This window comes from Schistocerca gregaria, chromosome 9, assembly GCF_023897955.1.
Source record: "Schistocerca gregaria isolate iqSchGreg1 chromosome 9, iqSchGreg1.2, whole genome shotgun sequence".
In the NCBI taxonomy this organism is placed as follows: domain Eukaryota; kingdom Metazoa; phylum Arthropoda; class Insecta; order Orthoptera; family Acrididae; genus Schistocerca; species Schistocerca gregaria.
The window spans coordinates 26,476,225-26,493,873 of NC_064928.1; the positions used below are offsets into that span (position 1 = coordinate 26,476,225).

The window sequence follows — 17,649 nt, forward strand, 5'->3', positions numbered from 1 at the left end:
ACTTTAAATTCTACGAGTGATATTAAATGTTTTCATTTCGCAGTTTTAATGGCACTGTGTCAAGTAACGGAACATTTACAGCAATTCTAGCAAGCTGGGCAGTCGAGGAGGTACAAGATAGCCACCATCACGCATCAGAATTTAATTTTAATACTTTTCTTTAAATTAACGCAACGTTTCTATTCCACAGGAATCTGTCGACCAGGAGAACATCTTATCTATAGCAAAGGAGATGTAAAATAAATGATGTATTTTTCAATGGGCCTGGCTACGAACCAACAAAGACGCGATTTCAAGTCTTGTTATAAATGTAAGGTGCGCAATACGTACTGTTAAACCTATATAGCGAGAAATATTTATAACGATAGTGATTTACAGTGGTATAGTTGATTTTGTGGTGCGAAATTAGCTATCTTATGTATACCTAGTGTCGGACGCCTATCGCTACGAGATTGTGTTTTTCTTGGTCATTGCTTCTAACAGCATTTACGCCAAGCAGTCACAATAATTAGTTGAGAGGCTCAAGTCATTATTATAAACGTATACGTGGCTAAGAATTGTCCGTTATATACGTCACAAACGAAAGTTCTAAGCTCATAATCGATGCAATACTTTAGGAGCTAATTTCCAAACAACGCAAGAATTTTTCCAAAGAAAACCTAAAAAGCATTTAATTACAAAATAAGGAAAATAATTTTCAAACGCGGGACACCACAGCCGAACTTTCTAATGGAGAGAAGCGTATTGCGCTGCAAATCGATATAACTGGTACGGATCTGGAATGACGGAAATATCTTCTGCGCCTAATGCAAGTGGTCACATGAAAAGGTCACACTAACTGAAGTAAGGCAACACATTTATTACGAAATCAGGTTTGTTTTATTTAGGATTTCAATACACCGTATTATTCCTCACACTTGTGGCTACAAAACTCTGTTTTACAACGTAATCTCCGTTCAATGCAATGGACTTACACCACTTTACTGGGAGGTCGAGTATGCCCATATGGAAGCACTCTAATGGTGGGCTTCAGAGCCAATGTCAGCAGTGAGGCAACAAGGACGCCAGTGCATTTTGTTAGTACGGGTTACCTACATTGGGGGCAGATATACACTCAGGCGCAAACCAATGATCCTCTTTTTGATCCCCTCCCTTCCCCCAGAGAATGGCAGCAAGTTCAAATTCCATCAGGACAATGCAACATGCAATGACTACTTCCACTATCCTAAGAAAATGCCGGGGAAAAAAGTTCGTTTGGGCTACCTCCACTAATCTAACCCCACACCCCTCCCCTTCCCTGCCCCAGAAAAAGGTGGGAAGTTCAAATCCCATTAGGATAATCCAACACGCCATGATTATCTCCACTAAACTACGAAAATGGGCAACCTCCACTATCCTAAGTCACCCTACCACCACGTCTTGATAGAGATTGGCAAGAAGAGGACTCAGCCTGTACTGGACATTAATTGAATACTTATTTAAATTGATAACCCTCTGGTAAATACCCCTCTCATTCCACCCTCCCTAGCGGGAAATTGGCGGGAAAAAGCCTCAGTTGATCAGTCATTTAGAGGGAACTCTATTGCTCTGTATGGAACATTGTTTCCAACCCACCAACTCCCCCTCGCCGCTGCAGGTACTCTTTCAAGCCTGAGTTATTGGAATAGCCCCTCTCACTCTTATTAGTTTGACTGACTACTTCATTAAATTGATACCCCTCAAGTAAAGCCACCTTCCCTCCCACACTTCCTCCCAGAAGTTGGTAGGAAAAAGACTCAGTTCATCGGTAATTTGGATGGAAATCAATTTCTGAGTATGGAATATTGTTTAAACAACTTAGACAAAGTGTGGAATATTGTTCATTTAAACAATTTGGGGTAGTACCTCCATCAAGTCTGTTCGCCACAAGGTCCGAAGTCGAACTGACCTAGTACACCAGAGGGCACTGCCATCCCTTCCATGGCATAATCAAAGATGGCGGTCTGGTGGTGGAGAGGAAGTATCTCATAAGAGGAAATTCAAGGATATACTGTTTATTTATAAAAAAAAAATCAGTTTATTGGTTTGGATTTGTCTTGCCCATCGTTCTATGCTGTTTGGAAACATATAGATCTTGTAAGAAGTAGTTATATGGAGCAAACATGTTGCATAATCTAATCTACAGCATGGTACTCTGAGTAACTAGAAACTTATACTGTCTGTGAAGACCTTTATGTGAGAATGATTGCCCCTTTGTCGGCACTTAAATTATTGTTGGTTTCACATGTCATCCCCATTTTCTTAAACTATTGTACCGCCTTTGAACTCAAATTAAGTAATTAGTTAGTCCTCCCACCATTTTCTGCTACACTTTTCGTATTTCACATGCTCTTGAACGCCATTTCTGATGCATTCTTCTTTGTCAGCCACCCCCTTAAACTATTGTGCTTTGTTTTACTTAAAAATTATGCAAATTAACCATTATTCTGCACTTAACCTGCTGTTCTATTCCACGTCACCCACTCACACACACCCTCCCCTTAACTATTGTACCGCTAACACCACGCTGATATAAAAAAAATTATGGAAATTAATTGAAATGGATATTTGTCATATGTATGGGGTAGCTTTGTTTTTAATTAACGGCATCCTATTGGTCGGTCAAATCGACGGAATATAGTTTAAACCAAAGATAGCCAATAAAAAAGACATCCCGCCACTCGACGCCCGACATTGGCACCGTCGACTTTGCACACGTGCCCTGGCGTTGGGATGCACCGGCAGTCCCTGTGAAGCTACGATGCGTGGCATCAGTTTGGGCCCTGCAAGGATGAGGCAGCGGCATCTCTTCCATATTTGACACCTGAGAAATTCCTATAGAAATACGTGTTTACTTAGACACCGAAGCTGGCACGACGATGCATAGCCCCAGTGCGGGTCCAGCGCCGAGAGAGATGTGCCAGTGCTTCCCAGAGAGCACAGGGTGCATTGTTCCTGGCGATCCTAACGGGACAGCCCCTCCATCACTGAATATACCCGTCACACTGCTGATGGTGTGGCAGCACTGTCCGCCCTTTTTTTTCTCTGCAGACGACGCTTTCAGTGGCGAAAACAATTATGTATATATCGGTACATTGCACTGACAGTTAAACCGAGCATAAGTTTCCAGAATGAGATTTTCACTCTGCAGCGGAGTGTGCGCTGATATGAAACTTACTGGCAGATTAAAACTGTTTTAATCTGCCAGTAAGTTTCATATCAGCGCACACTCCGCTGCAGAGTGAAAATCTCATTCTGGAAACATCCCCCAGGCTGTGGCTAAGCCATGTCTCCGCAATATCCTTTCTTTCAGGAGTGCTAGTTCTGCATGGTTCGCAGGAGAACTTCTGTAAAGTTTGGAAGGTAGTAGACGGATACTGGCAGAAGTAAAGCTGTGAGTACCTGGCGTGAGTCGTGCTTCGGTAGCTCAGTTGGTAGAGCACTTGCCCGCGAAAGGCAAAGGTCCCGAGTTCGAGTCTTGGTCGGGCACACAGTTTTAATCTGCCAGTAAGTTTCGAGCATAAGTTGGCTACAGGTCATTAAATACATACAAGACTTACAAGATTTTTGGGAACCAGGAACATATTTGGCAGTGTAACTACAATTAAAAATTGCAATTGCTGCTGCAGTCGGACACCAATCGATTTACAGGTAGTGTCTCTTCTTGATGGCTGTGGTTCCGCAATGAATCTCAGTATCTATAGCGCATATAATTTTCAAAGAAAAAAGTTTCTCTTGCGGATATTGATGTCCTGAATCTTTACGTCCCTCACAATAGGACACACACTCATCTTCTCTGGTCATGCCACAACATAATATACAGTAAATTTACACTGCAATTATACACATTTTACACTCATAGTATAGTTATCCTTTATGTCTGTACAGCACCCGAAAAAATTATGGTATGCCTGCACTCACACGGGCTATATGTCTCGATTCTACTCAGTCCTAGGAAAGTCATCGAATCAACGCTTCTGGAAGTGTCGATGTAGTAAACACACAAACCGCATCATGCGCCATACAAAATCGTCCCTTTTACATCATTCGTACATATACCACGAAGACAGACAGCACCGTCTACACTCCTCCCAGTACCAGATATTTCCCTGCGAGGTTTGGTGGCCATCCTCTCCCGATGGGTGATCAGCGCGCCCTCAGCGGACCGAAGACACTCTCAGAACTCTTCTACAAATTCGGGCTCGTTCCCCCTCGGCACAAACGCGTTACTGGTTTTGGTCCGGACCTGCTTGCTTGCTTGCTTTTCTACATCCATCTCCAGACTCTGGAATACATGTATTTTCACGTGCTTTGCCATAATATTACGCCATTTTCGCGGTACTTCTCTATATGAGGCACACAGCAGTATCCTACCGATCACTCGAGTCGACATAATTCCGAAGCTACACACTGGAAATTATTTCTCTACGAAACCGAAATGTTATGGAGGTGAAGCGTGCTGTAAACTACTTAGTAACTAGAAACTTATACCGTCTGTGAAGACCTTTACGTGAGAATTGGGAAAAAATTGAGGAAACTGATATTTCCACTCATGATTACCGATACTGTTGATGTGTCAGATTCCAAATCACCCCTATAATTATCAAAGTGAAGTAAGGGCTTACTCCTATCTAGAGAACCAGCAAATGTATCTTTCACCTGCTAGATGCATACACCACAATTGATGTTCTCTCAACTAAATAAAGGCGCGAAATGTGCAGAAGCAGTCAACTGAACAATATACATGGAAGGGAATAACGGTCCAGCGCATACACACGTCCATACTGAATCTTGTCACGTTTACACGCCATCACGAATACTGCCCAACAGATATTAGTTAGCTATTCAGCCATCTACAACAATATGGTTAAGTCAACTACATTGCTAAACTTCAACAGGTCTCTCCATTCGGACGGCTCCTACAGTTAATGGGAAACGTGAACCATTCCTGCCAAAGGTCACCATCGCTGCATACCAAGGACTCATAGACAGAATTGTCCTCATATATATTTTATCCCTGTACTTACAACTAAATGGTATGATTGCGGTCTCAAAAAATGGCTCTGAGCACTATGGGACTTAACATGATTCATGCTTGGGTAGCTCAGATGGTACAGCACTTACCTACGAAAGACAAAGGTATGGCACGCAGTTTTAATCTGCCAAGAAGTCTTTTAATGATAACAGCCACTAGTGAATAATATTTCTGGCACTCTCATTCTCGAAACGAGTCCCCTTTCTCGAACCCATCTGCTTCAGTAAAATTCCTCGTTTTAGATAGCCCCTTTGGATCCTGCAACTGCCCCCTCAGACTCAGCGCTACCATCCCTGGAGCTTTGCACACATGATCATTCCAATGTAAGTCAGAACTGAGTAGCGGTCAGAGGAAACTATATCTACCACCTTCTGCACCCTGTGTAGAAACAGGCGAAACTGAGCTCCTGGGGCAGAACTATGTTCTGACCATTCGATGGAAGCGAGGCTTGCTCCTGCGACACGTGGTAGTACAAAAGACAGTACGGGAACAGGGTTTTGCTACTGCACTGTAGTGCTTCTCCACACTACAAAGAGGTAGTGTAGATCCACGTCCATCGGGGTCCATTCACGCCTATGACTCCAACATTCTCTCATTGTTAATCTATTCCATCGACCAGAGAAGAATAACAAACTATAAAAGCTCAAATAACTTCATCCGACAGAGAACTCGATAAAATTTTTACCGCATCTCTTTCCCCCCATATTTCAAAAACTGTAAGTCGCGAGAGACGCGTCCTGTGGCCCTGAGTCGTTGTTGGATATTTTTTTCTTTTTTTTTTCTTTTTTTTCTGTAACACTCTTTGTGCACTGCCATACATTTTGTTTTTCCGCCACGACTTCGAGGTCTGTGTCAGGTTCTAAGCTGACATTAAGACGTTATGATGCAGTGCCTCTCGCAGAAAACTAGACGTCACACGGTGTAAATCATGTTGTTACTGCAGCTACCATAAAACGCACCACACACTGGATTATTTGAAATAAAAGACAGTTACAACATAAGGAAACTGGAAGAGTTTAGCAGCGTTGTAGAGAATTTCCAAACTCACGTCCAAAGGGGATTGATGAGTTCTACATTTAAAGTCATCTGTTACTCTGACGGAGTATCTGATGGCTCTGCGTTCCATTTCCACTGATTCCCCACACTGCAGTCATGTACGTGATCGCTGTTTCGGTGCTATCCATCCCCAGAAAGTGTTGTCCCTCCACAAAAACTCTTTCTCCAACTCAAACAAGCGATGTCAGTCAATCATTATGTGTACCAGTGGCTGGATGGGGTGGAAAAGACACCATCAGTGTACTCTTAATAATAAGCATCACATTTGACAGTGCAATTCTACAGTAATTACAACACTGGGCAATGCCGCGACAGCATGTTTCCCAATTTCAGCATCATAACTTGACTGTCTCCATCTCTACTTTGCGATTATTTTTGCGAATGTAGATAGATGACTGTTTAGTACGTCCATTCACTGTTAATTGTTGAAAAATACATCATCAAAGTATACCAGACAGCTCTCTACATATTTCTTACACCTTAAGCAAAGTGCTTAATTTACGATCTATCTCTATGCTGATGGCTGTCACAGACAATTCTTACAGTCTTGGTGTACGATTAGAGACTGAAAGATCCCTCAAACTGTCATTGAACAACCCGCCCTGCAGCACCGCTACCTATTTAATCTGCAGCCGACCAGAAGTGGACCGCTACATCAGAAGTCTCGTGAATGAATGGATCTAGCCAAGGCCTCGCCCATCCAAGTACACAAGATTTCTCCAGATACACTCATGTCAAGGGGGTTACACCCCTTATCGGTGTACAGCAACAAATTTGAAAGTGTTGTGACGAAATAGCACAGGTTTCAGAAGCACAAGGAAAGGGTGATTTTTATGCACGATGGAGCTCAAGACGGATGCAGTTCGATGCATTTTACGTAAAGCAACTACTTTAACAACTCCTAAAGTATTGTTCTAGAGTCTAGAATCTGTACCCGGAAGGTACTGGTAAGAGAGATCATAAACACACGCACTCCTAAGAATACAACGTTCCACACTTAAAACAGGCTATAATGTTAGATCGCTTGAGTTTCTGACCTATCAGTCGTGTGGAACGCAGCGCTGTTAATATTCCACTGTCAGAAGTATATTTCCAGCGCATGACATACGTCCTTCTTGCAGGATTCTCTTCCATTCACTATGGCATCGAACCATAAAACGAAAAAACTACTTCCTTAAAACAGGGGCTCTGTGTGATACAAGCACAACATATCTTTCCAGAGATGTATAGCGTCCACTGACCACATCCGATCACAATTCACAAATTATAGTATGCGCACATCATTTCTATATAAAATAACCGTTGGTAACGGAGAATATCTCTTACAAAGAAAGTAAACAGCACATCTGCCAAGCAAATGTATACACAGAGGATTGCAGAGTATCACAAACACCTATCGCTAACTTAATTATGAAAGTGAAATATCGATTTTACGCTTAAGATGCGACAGGGAAATGGAGTACATCGCATAAATCTTCTTTCGTTTAGAGGAATGTGCCACGTTTCGTCACACATGAGATGGAAGTCCTCTGATGACCGAGAGGTTTACTGTACACTATCACAAGTAGACTCTGCTCTAAGACCCACACAGAACAAGATGTTGTATACGAGTCGAACGAAGGCTATGTCAGACATCTGGTTCAGTCTGACGGAACATCAGGAAAAAAATGGTCAAATGACCTGCAAAAACTCCCCCCCCCCCTCTCTCTAGAATGCTTCATCAGTCTACCATTAAATCGCACCTCGTCACAACTCCATCTCAACCGACCAATCCATCCACTCTATGTCGTCCTTTAACTCAGGTGAAAGTGAGTTTAGTGGCAGATGTTTCTCTTCCTTCCTGAAATAGCGTCAAATACAGTAGGTACCTCGCTTGTATCACTGTTACCTCAATATTCAGTTCCTTCCAGTCGGAATTGCATTCATTTCAGTGTCAATATGAACATGTCATCGTAATGGGTGACTTGAACATAGACCTGCTAAGAGACACTCCCTCTGCAATAAACCTAGGAAGACGGTTTAGTTGCAGTAGCATGAACATTCTTCCATTACAACCTACACACCATACGGCGCACAGTTATACTCTTATAGACGTAATCGCAACGAAACAGACTGACGAAGTAAGAGATGTTGGTCAAACATCGGCCCCTGGCCTCTCAGCACATGATGTAATATTCCTGGCCTACTCTGTGCAGCCCCCAAGGATCAAATCGCGTTACATAACTTGTAGGAACATGAAACGTATTGACCTTGACGCTCTAACAGCCGATTGCTCAGAAATCTCATGGCATCAAATAATCAGAGAACCTACAATCGACGGCAAAATTAATGAACTTGGTGATAAACTCACTGCCCTCTATGACAAACATGCACCTGTCAGCACAATCAGTGTAAGAAAATCTCCTGCTCCATGGCTGACAGCTGAATTACGTCAAATGATGACTAATAGGGATGCTACCCACAGGCGTTTCAAGGCATATCCGAAACCCGAGCGTTTCGAAGAACATAGAAAGCTACAGAAGAGAGTGAAACAATGCATTCGTAATGCTAAAATCAGGCACGCCCGCTCCCTTGTATGCAGCGATCTGACGCCCACGACTCTATGGAAAAATCTCCGTAGCTTGGGGGCCGGAAAGCCAAAATCGGAAACTACTTTTCATGTGTCAGCTAACGAATTAAATGAATTCTTCTCTGCACCTCTGAATACCAGCACGGCTGATAATTACCGTCCACAAGAATCCCCAAACAAGGTAACAAACAACAATATCATCCATCTAAAACATGTAACAACAAATACGGCAAGAAAAGCAATAATGAGAATCTCTTCTGATGCAATAGGCAACGACAGTATCGGTATAACCATCCCCAAACAAGGTAACTAACAACAATACCATCCATCTAAAACATGTAACAACAAATACGGCAAGAAAAGCAATAATGAGAATCTCTTCTGATGCAATAGGCAACGACAGTATCGGTATAACCATGATTAATAATGTTGCCGATATCTTAGTACCTGTCTTAACTGACATATTTAATTTTACCCTCATGAACGGAGTATACCGCACTGCATGGAAAAGAAGCATAATTCGACCCATCCCTAAGATCGAAAACCCGCAACTGCCTAGTGTTTACCGACTAATTAGCATACTGCCTGCTGTTTCCAAAGCACTTGAATATATTGTCCATGACCAAATCACTGAACACTTGCATGAATTCAGTCTATATGACAAATTTCAATCCGGTTTCCATAAACATCAGAGCACAAACACTGCTCTAATTAAAGTTACTGATGACCTGAAGTATGCCATCGACAATCGAAAGGCAACAATATTGACGCTACTGGACTTCAGGAAAGCTTTTGACACTGACATATTGCTCAGAAAAATGCAACAGCTTAATTTCTCTGATAGTGCAATGAGATGGTTTGAAAGCTACTTAAAAGACAGACAGCAGTGTGTTGTCTGCGTAAATGAAAAATCTTCCTGGAAACATGTTTCTTCAGGAGTGCCACAAGGATCAGTCTTAGGACCACTTTTGTTTTCTTTATATGTCAACGATATTTCGTTGGTTCTGTCCTCCTGTAAATATCATTTCTGTGCTGACGACCTCCAGCTCTACCTAAGCGTCAGATCTGAAGATGTAAACACTGCAATCGCTCAGATGAATGATGATCTGTCTTCAGTAGTGACATGGGCGAAAAACCTGGGGCTTAAACTAAATGCAAAAAAGACGAAAGTAATCTTAATAGCCCATCACAAATTAATAAGTTCAGATTTCCGCGAACGGCTACCTCCTATTGTGCTCGACGGTACTCCATTACCATATCAGAAAACAGTGAAGAACTTGGGTGTAACTTTGGACAAGCATCTCAACTGGACGGAGAATAAAGTCGCAGTGTGCCAAAAGACGTCTGCTTCTCTCTACGCTCTCAAAAAGTTTCGGAACATATTTCCACAGGACTTGAAACGCTAGCTCGTGCAAGCACTCGTTCTACCGAACCTCCACTATTGTGATGTGATTCAACAAGGCATGAGAGTGAAAACAAAAGACGGCTAGAGCTAACCATGAATGCCTGTGTGCGTTACACCTGCAACAGTCGCCGATATGATCATGTTAGTGCTTCATACTCCGAGCTAGGGTGGTTGCGGCAGGACAAATTGCGTGCCTAGCACACTCTATGTCTACTTCACCGACTCCTCGTCATGCAAGCACCCCAGTACCTTGCTTCAGAGATTAAAAACCTGTCATGCCATCATAATCAAAACATGAGGTCACTCTTATTTGGTATCCTAACTGTGCCCACTCACAAGACAAAAACTTTTGCAAACTCCTTCTCAGTTGCCGCTGACCGTCTCTGGAACAAACTGCCCCTTACCTTGCGGAAAATTCAATCTCCTGCTGCTTTTAAGAAGAAGTTGAAGCATTTCCTACTATCATCCTCATAAAATTCTCCACAAAATTAATGTGCAAGGCCAATCCTCTCATCTGTCAAATAGCAAAGCTAGCGTCTCCTATCTTGCTCCTGAGATGCCTTCCTCTTCATCTATCTCTATTAGCCACGCAATCTTCTTTTCCTTTATATTTCCTTAATTATGTTTCATCATGTCTCTCTCTATTCTTCTCCTCCCTTCACCATGAGTCTCCCTCATACTTCCTGCTGCCAGCACTTCTAAGTAAAATCTTTCTCTTCAATAACGTCTAATTATAACAGTACTTATGATCTACGAATATAACTCTATATGTATGTATTTTTCCAGGTGTACCTTTCTTATTGTTTATTTCACTTTTTGTACTAGATGTAGTTTAACATGCCTACTAAAACATATGAATGTAAAATAAGTAGAATGCCTGGTTAGATGTAAGAGAGGGCCTGATGGCCCTAATCTTGCCAGGTTAAATAAATCAACAAATAAAATAAAATAAATTAATAAATAAAATAAAATATTCAAGCAGTAGAATGTTGCCTCGACGAAAAACAGTGACTGTTTCCGTGGTTCCCATCGCGTCCATGTCGATATTTTCTCGGATTCCTCTTGCTGTCGGGTGCTTGTTTCCATGTGCAAATTGTTATGCACAAGAAGATGACATACAAGTACTTCCTCAATTTCCCCGCATTCCATAGATTTGAGCGACAATTAGGGTGCCGTGAATTTTAAAAAAACTACCCCATACATGTGAAGAATATCGATTTAATTAATTCACATAAATTATTTATATCAACATGGTGTTAGCGTTACAGTAGTTAACGGAAGGGGGGGGGGGGGGGGGGGGGGGAGAGTGTGCATCAGAGTCTGACATGGAGCGGAACAGAAGGTTATGTGCAGAAAAGTATGTTCATTCGCATAATTATTATGTAAAACGCAGTACAATAGTTTAAAGGGGTGGGTGACAAGGAAGAATGCGCCAGGAAAGGCGTTCTGGTGGGAGGATGTAACTAATTACTTAATTTGATTTCAAAGGCGGTACAATAATTTAAGAAACTGGGGGTAACGTCGGAAACCAACTACAGAACAATAATTTAAGAGCCAACAAAGGGCCAAATATTAGGTTAAGACATACAAACTACTGTGCCGTACATTAGATTATGCAACATGTTTGCTCGATGTAATTACTTCTTACAAGACCTACATGTTTCCAAACAGCGTAGAATGATGAGCAAGAGAAATCCGACCCCCACAAACAGATTTTTTCATAAATAAACAAAATACACTTGAATTTCCTGTTATAAGATCCTTCCTCTCCACCACCAGACCACCATCTTGGATTATGTCACAGAAGGTACGACAGTGCCCTCCAATGGTAGTACTGTGTACTAGGTCAGTCGGACTCTGGACCTTTTGGCAAACACACTGGATGCAATTACTGCCTCAAATTGTTTAAATGAACAGTTTCCACACATTGTATAAATTGTTTAAACAATACTCTGTACACAGCAATCGGTTTCCCTCCAAATGACCGATAAGTTCAGTCTTTTTCCCTCAAATTTCCAGAAGGAAGGGAGGGAGAGGAGGGGGGTTTAACAGAGGGGGATCAATTTGATTAAGAACTCAGTCAAACTGGTAAGAGTGAGAGTGAGAGGGGCTATTCCAATAACTCTGACTTGAAAGTGCACCTGTAGTAGTGAGAGGACGAGGGTAGGTTGGAAACAGTATTCCATAAACAGAAATTGATTTCCCTCCAAATGACTGATCAGATGAGCCTATTTCCCGCCAATGTCCGGGAGGGAGGCTGGGAGGGAATGGGGAGTTACCAGTGGGGTATGAATTTAATTAGGTATTCAATTTATGTCCAGCACAGGCTGAGTCCTATACCCTGGCAATCCCTAGAAAGAGGTGGTGGTTGGGGGACATAGAATAGTGGATGCAGCCCAAGTGACGTAACTTCTCCCGCCATGTTTTTGGGTTAGTAGAAATAACTGTGATGTGTTGCACTACCCTGATGGGCTTTGAATTTCCCACCATTTTCTGGGGGAGGAGAGGGGAGTGGGTGGGGTTATGATAGTGGAGGTAGCCCAAATGACCTTTTTTCCCTGCCATTTTCTTAGGATAGTGGAAGTAGCAGTGGTATGTTGCATTGTCCTGATGGAACTTGAACTTCTTGCCATTCTCTGGAGGAAGGGAGGGGAGAGGGAGGGAAGTGGTTTATCCAGTGGGTGAGAGGTTAATTAATTGATCAATTTCATTATGTAGTCAATCAAATTGATAAGAGTGAGAGGATGGCCTATTCCAATAACTCAGACCTGAAATTGTACCTGTAGCAGCAAAGGGGGAGTGAGGGGATATGGGGAGGGAGAGGGCACAGGGAGCAATGAGTTGATTACCTGTCAATCAAAGGAGAACAATCAGTTGGCTCCTGACTGTATACCTGCCCCTGATGTAGGCAACCTGCAGTAACAAAATGCACTGGCATCCTTGTTGCCCCACTACTAACGTCTTGCTGCATGTAAAACCTCTCAATCATTCACATGCTGCTTTGCACGGAGTACATCCTTCACTGGGCCAAACATGTGGTCCTTTTTTTCTTTATGCTCTTTTGTTAGCGGGCGACGAACCCAGCAGGTACATAGGTTGCAGTACCTCTGCTGGCGGACAAGTGTGTCAGCACTAGCAACAGAGACGTCCAGTTAAGTGGAGAGGTGTTTGACTGTGATCCATCAATCACCTCACATGATAGTGTTCAGACATTCCAACATTGGAGGATATGCAACTGTGTGTGACCAGCTGGGACGCAGGAGACCTGATTGGTCTGCACGACCTTTTTGCGATGATCACAGACGCCTCGCCCATCAACTCACCGTGCTTCTGTTCACTGCCAGTTCTTCAGAGATATTCCGCATGCAAGTACGAATCTATGATCTGGTTTGTTGCCAAAAGAAACTCAGTGACAGGTTTATGCTTGGAAAACACTTCCATTATAGACATGATTTTGAAGCATACATATAGTGTCGCCAGTTGCCAGTCTCGAGAAGCGACCAATGCTGGCCACCAAGTTTACAAGTCTACAAGTCAATACCACTGTACATGGCTCAATCAGTCTCCGACTGTTATGTTGTTAGCTGTGGCACTGCTGTTGGTGCCAAGTCCAGTGATGTGTACTTAATACTTTTCAATCAGTGGGCCACATACAGGGTCTATCTGCTTCTGCCTCTGGTTTCCGACCAGTCCACCAACTCCTGTGTGTGCAAACTTCTTGCTGCTTACCTTTGCCCTGGGCAGACTCTGCTGTTGTGAGCTGCCTCTTCTGCATGGGTAATCAGCGTGATCATCCACACCTTGACTGCCCCATCTGAGCTGTAATGGCATCAGGTCGATGGGATCAATGTGACGTCCCCGCCCTGCTGGGTCAGCGCTTTTGCACTGCCACTGCCTTCGCCACTAGGCCACCTGCTGGTGGCCGTGCACCACGTGCTGGCTGTGGAGTGTTCTCTGGCTGGGTGTGCACTGCTTATGTTCCATGGGCGTTGGTGTCATGGGGCATCCTCACGACGGATTCCTTCTGAGTAATAAATCAATGAGTTTTCACTGTTTCTCTGGCGTACCATCCAGAATCTAACAAGCACCCATTCACCACTCTACTGCAACTTATGATTTTCTGGCAGCCTGACCACGTTATAGCTGGTTACGCTGTCCACCGTAGAGGCATTCAGCATAGTCGTTAAAATACAAATCTTCCTCTTTCACCATAATCAACCCCATCTTACAGACTGACCAACAGTCCAACCTCCTGACACAGAGTGAGCCGCATGTTAGGTGTTTACATACTGGAACAATGCCACAGCGACTTGACAATGCCCTTCACTGCCAAGAATTGTGCGTGGCGTACTGAGTGTTCAAAAATGTCATACTCGCTGGCTAGCGTGTGTTAACAAAAGATTATGAGTTTAAAAAGCACGGTACCTCTTACGTGTTGTCGAACACTTTCTGCGGGTTTGCCGATGGTCGGGGGGGGGGGGGGGGGGAGTATGTATGTAAGTGGTCTCTGGTTGTCAGTCAGGCTCATCACTGGCGGACATAGAGCCACATTCTTGCCTTCGCAACTACTGCTGAAAAGTGCTGCTGCCTCAGGCGCTCCACATACGAGTATCACAGCGACGATTCATCACTGCTGCAGACCCTAACAATGAAATGAGCAACAGCACAGCATTCTGATGAAAGGTCTGTAATAAATAATATCCAGGAAAGTGGTCCTGAGCTTGTGATAAATGCAACGCGAAAATTACTGTGGTCTTTCTTTACTGTACTGTATGATGGAAAAATGTTCTATGAGAATAAGTCTTGTAAGTGTTCACTCCAGTAAATCTTTACGCGAGCCAAGCTGCTGTACCTACATCATTTATCTGTTACTGACTGCAAATGCCATATTCATGTACAAATGTATTTAAAATTAGTAATGTGTATTAGTTTCACAGCGTCTGACTGCAGACATTTCCACCGCCATCAATGATATATATTATGGATAAAAGATACAGCAAACTGTTGCACCTACCTCTAGTTTCAGTCACACTGACATCTGCTGACAGTAACAAATTAATAATAGAAAAGCGTAGGGTACCAGGTATCGTTCGTAGTTACATTAGAAAATAGACCGATTTTTTATTAATGTTCACAAGCAGACAGCACGACTTAGTTATGAAAAGCAAGTTCTTTGAAGTCGATGGAATAAAGTGCTACAATATTAGTTACTTACAAACTAGCATTGTGGAAAGCATTTATGGGAAGTGACAGAATAAGATGTTGATAATAAGTTGTCATGGTAGACCACACTTATTACTCACAGTGCACATGCCTTTGAACTTGTTTCCGGCACAGAGCGTACTTTCAAGAACGATACCTGGTCCGTAGCCCTCCTCGCATATTGAATTGGGAACAACCGTCAACTCAGCATACTGAAGAGTGTCAGAAACATTTTTGCCTGCAACGAAAAAATGCAGTCATGTCATACTCGTACATCTTCACGAACATGAGCATCCTGTTAGTGTTCCTTTCAGTATCAACATAAAATTAGTTAGTAATACCCGTCCAAGATACTCGAAGTTCACGGATCTTTGCAATATTTTTTTGCAATAATTTGTAAAAGCTGTCCAATAGTTACCAAATTCAATTTGGCCAGTTTCTTTTATTATGTCAGGGACTGGAAATTATTTCCCTACAAACCAAGAACTTTAGCTAACTAGAAACTTACCCTGTCTGTGAAGACCTTTACATGAAAAAAACCCGACAAAAGAAAAATTGAGTAAACTGATTTTTCCACTCGCTCATACCAATGTCGGTGATCTAAGAATGCAAATCATCCCTATAATTTACAAAGTCAAATAACGTGTTTCTCATGTGTACAGAACCAGCGAATTTGTCATCCACCTGCTAGCTGCATACACCACAATCGATGTTCTCTCAACTAAATAAAGACGCGAAATGTGAAGAAGCAGACAACTGGACAATTTACATGTGTGGTAATAATGGCCTAGTGCAAACACGAGTTCATATTGAATCTTCTCAAAATTCCATGAGATCACGAAAGCTGTCCAAAACATACAAAGTATTAGTTCGCTATCCAGCCGCCTAGAGGACTACCTGGTTGAGTCACATTCCTACACTCCAACAGGTCCTTCAGTTTGGGTAGTTCATACCGTCAATGGGAAACGTGAATAATTCCCGTCACCGGCACTTCATGACAGACATGCGAAGGCAGAATGATCTTAGAAAACCAGTCACATATACATTTTATCACTGTACTTTGAGTTCAATGTTACCATTGAGGTATCAGTTGAATGACATTCGACAATGAGTGAAGTATAGAAAATACGCCCTGCTGACGGTGGTGGCTCTCGAAATAGAAATATTGGCACCATTCTTATGACTTGCTATCACAGTACTCCGCGTCAAATCCCTACTTTCCTTTGTGCATGTTGAAACACAAACACACACTTTATGCTTGATGCTCAAGGCGAACCCATCATGCACCCCCTACTACTAAGTATAATACAATAACCAGTTGATGGTGAGAGGAAATAATAATGACCTAAAATCAACGATGGGTGGACATGTCTCATAATTTTTTCTTGTGAGTGCTACCACCATGTCTTAGAAAGAGAGGTGTAATCGTCTTACAAACAGCTATATGTTAAAAAAAAGAGACAACCAGCGGTCTTGGTTCTACAGGTGTACACAAGTATCCATGTTAAAACCTATACCAGCTTTATAAATCCATGTATGGCATTATCTACAAAAGATGTGGTTTTCCCAGACAAATACTGTGACACTGAATATAGATGGTGACTGCCGGAGTGTATATTATCACACCAGCAGTGTGGTTACACATTGTCAATGGCCCACACTCCTAATAAAATTACCGAATTTTGAAAACGATTCGGCTAAGGAGCAAGGTATGAAATGGTATCTGCAACCCCCTCACTCTGCCAATGCTAGATATTTCTCCAGTATTTGTACCACATTCTGTCTTGATGGCATGTCATAGGCTTGATGATATATCCACTGGGCTATAGGCGTTCTTTGATTGAGAAGGATCACAAGCAGTAGATGGTGTGATAATTGGGGACATAACAAATGTGCACTAGCTTTTCAGGTCTCTAGTGCTACGCTATCCGCTAGAAATGCCGCCTGGGATCAGGAATCAAGTCCCCCCCATTCAAGCAAATACCTGCTTTGGATCCTATGGAGAAGTCTTTTAATGGTTACAGCCACTAGTGGTCCATATTTCTGGCACTCTCATTTTCAAAATGAGTCACCTTTGTCGAATCTATCTGCTACCATTCCTGCAGCTTTGAGCACATAATCATTCCAATGTAAGTCGGAACTGAGTAGGGGTCAGAGGAAACTATATCTACTCTCTACAGCGACCTGTGTAGAAACAGGCGAAGCTGAGTTACTGCTACAGAACTGAGTTTTGTCCATTCGACGGAACTGAAGCTTGCTCCTGCAAAACTAGATAGTATAAAAGACAGAACGGGAATTGGGGAAGGACGCGGATTTTGCTACCGCATTCTCCAAAGCACAAGCAGGCTCTGTAGATGCACGTCC

The 17,649-nt window shown here is 42.6% G+C and overlaps 2 protein-coding genes across 2 annotated transcripts in view; both read right to left on the reverse strand.

The window, feature by feature from the left end:
* Positions 1-17,649, reverse strand: part of LOC126291855 (brachyurin-like) — a 508,030-nt gene that overhangs the window by 387,927 nt on the left and 102,454 nt on the right. The window lies entirely within an intron of this gene.
* The window catches only part of LOC126291856 (serine protease 3-like), a 79,566-nt gene that overhangs the window by 16,310 nt on the left and 45,607 nt on the right, over positions 1-17,649 (reverse strand). Inside the window, exon 4 of the mRNA XM_049985578.1 lies at positions 15,387-15,523. Coding sequence (XP_049841535.1) covers positions 15,387-15,523 — 137 coding nt within the window. The remainder of the gene's footprint in view (positions 1-15,386; positions 15,524-17,649) is intronic.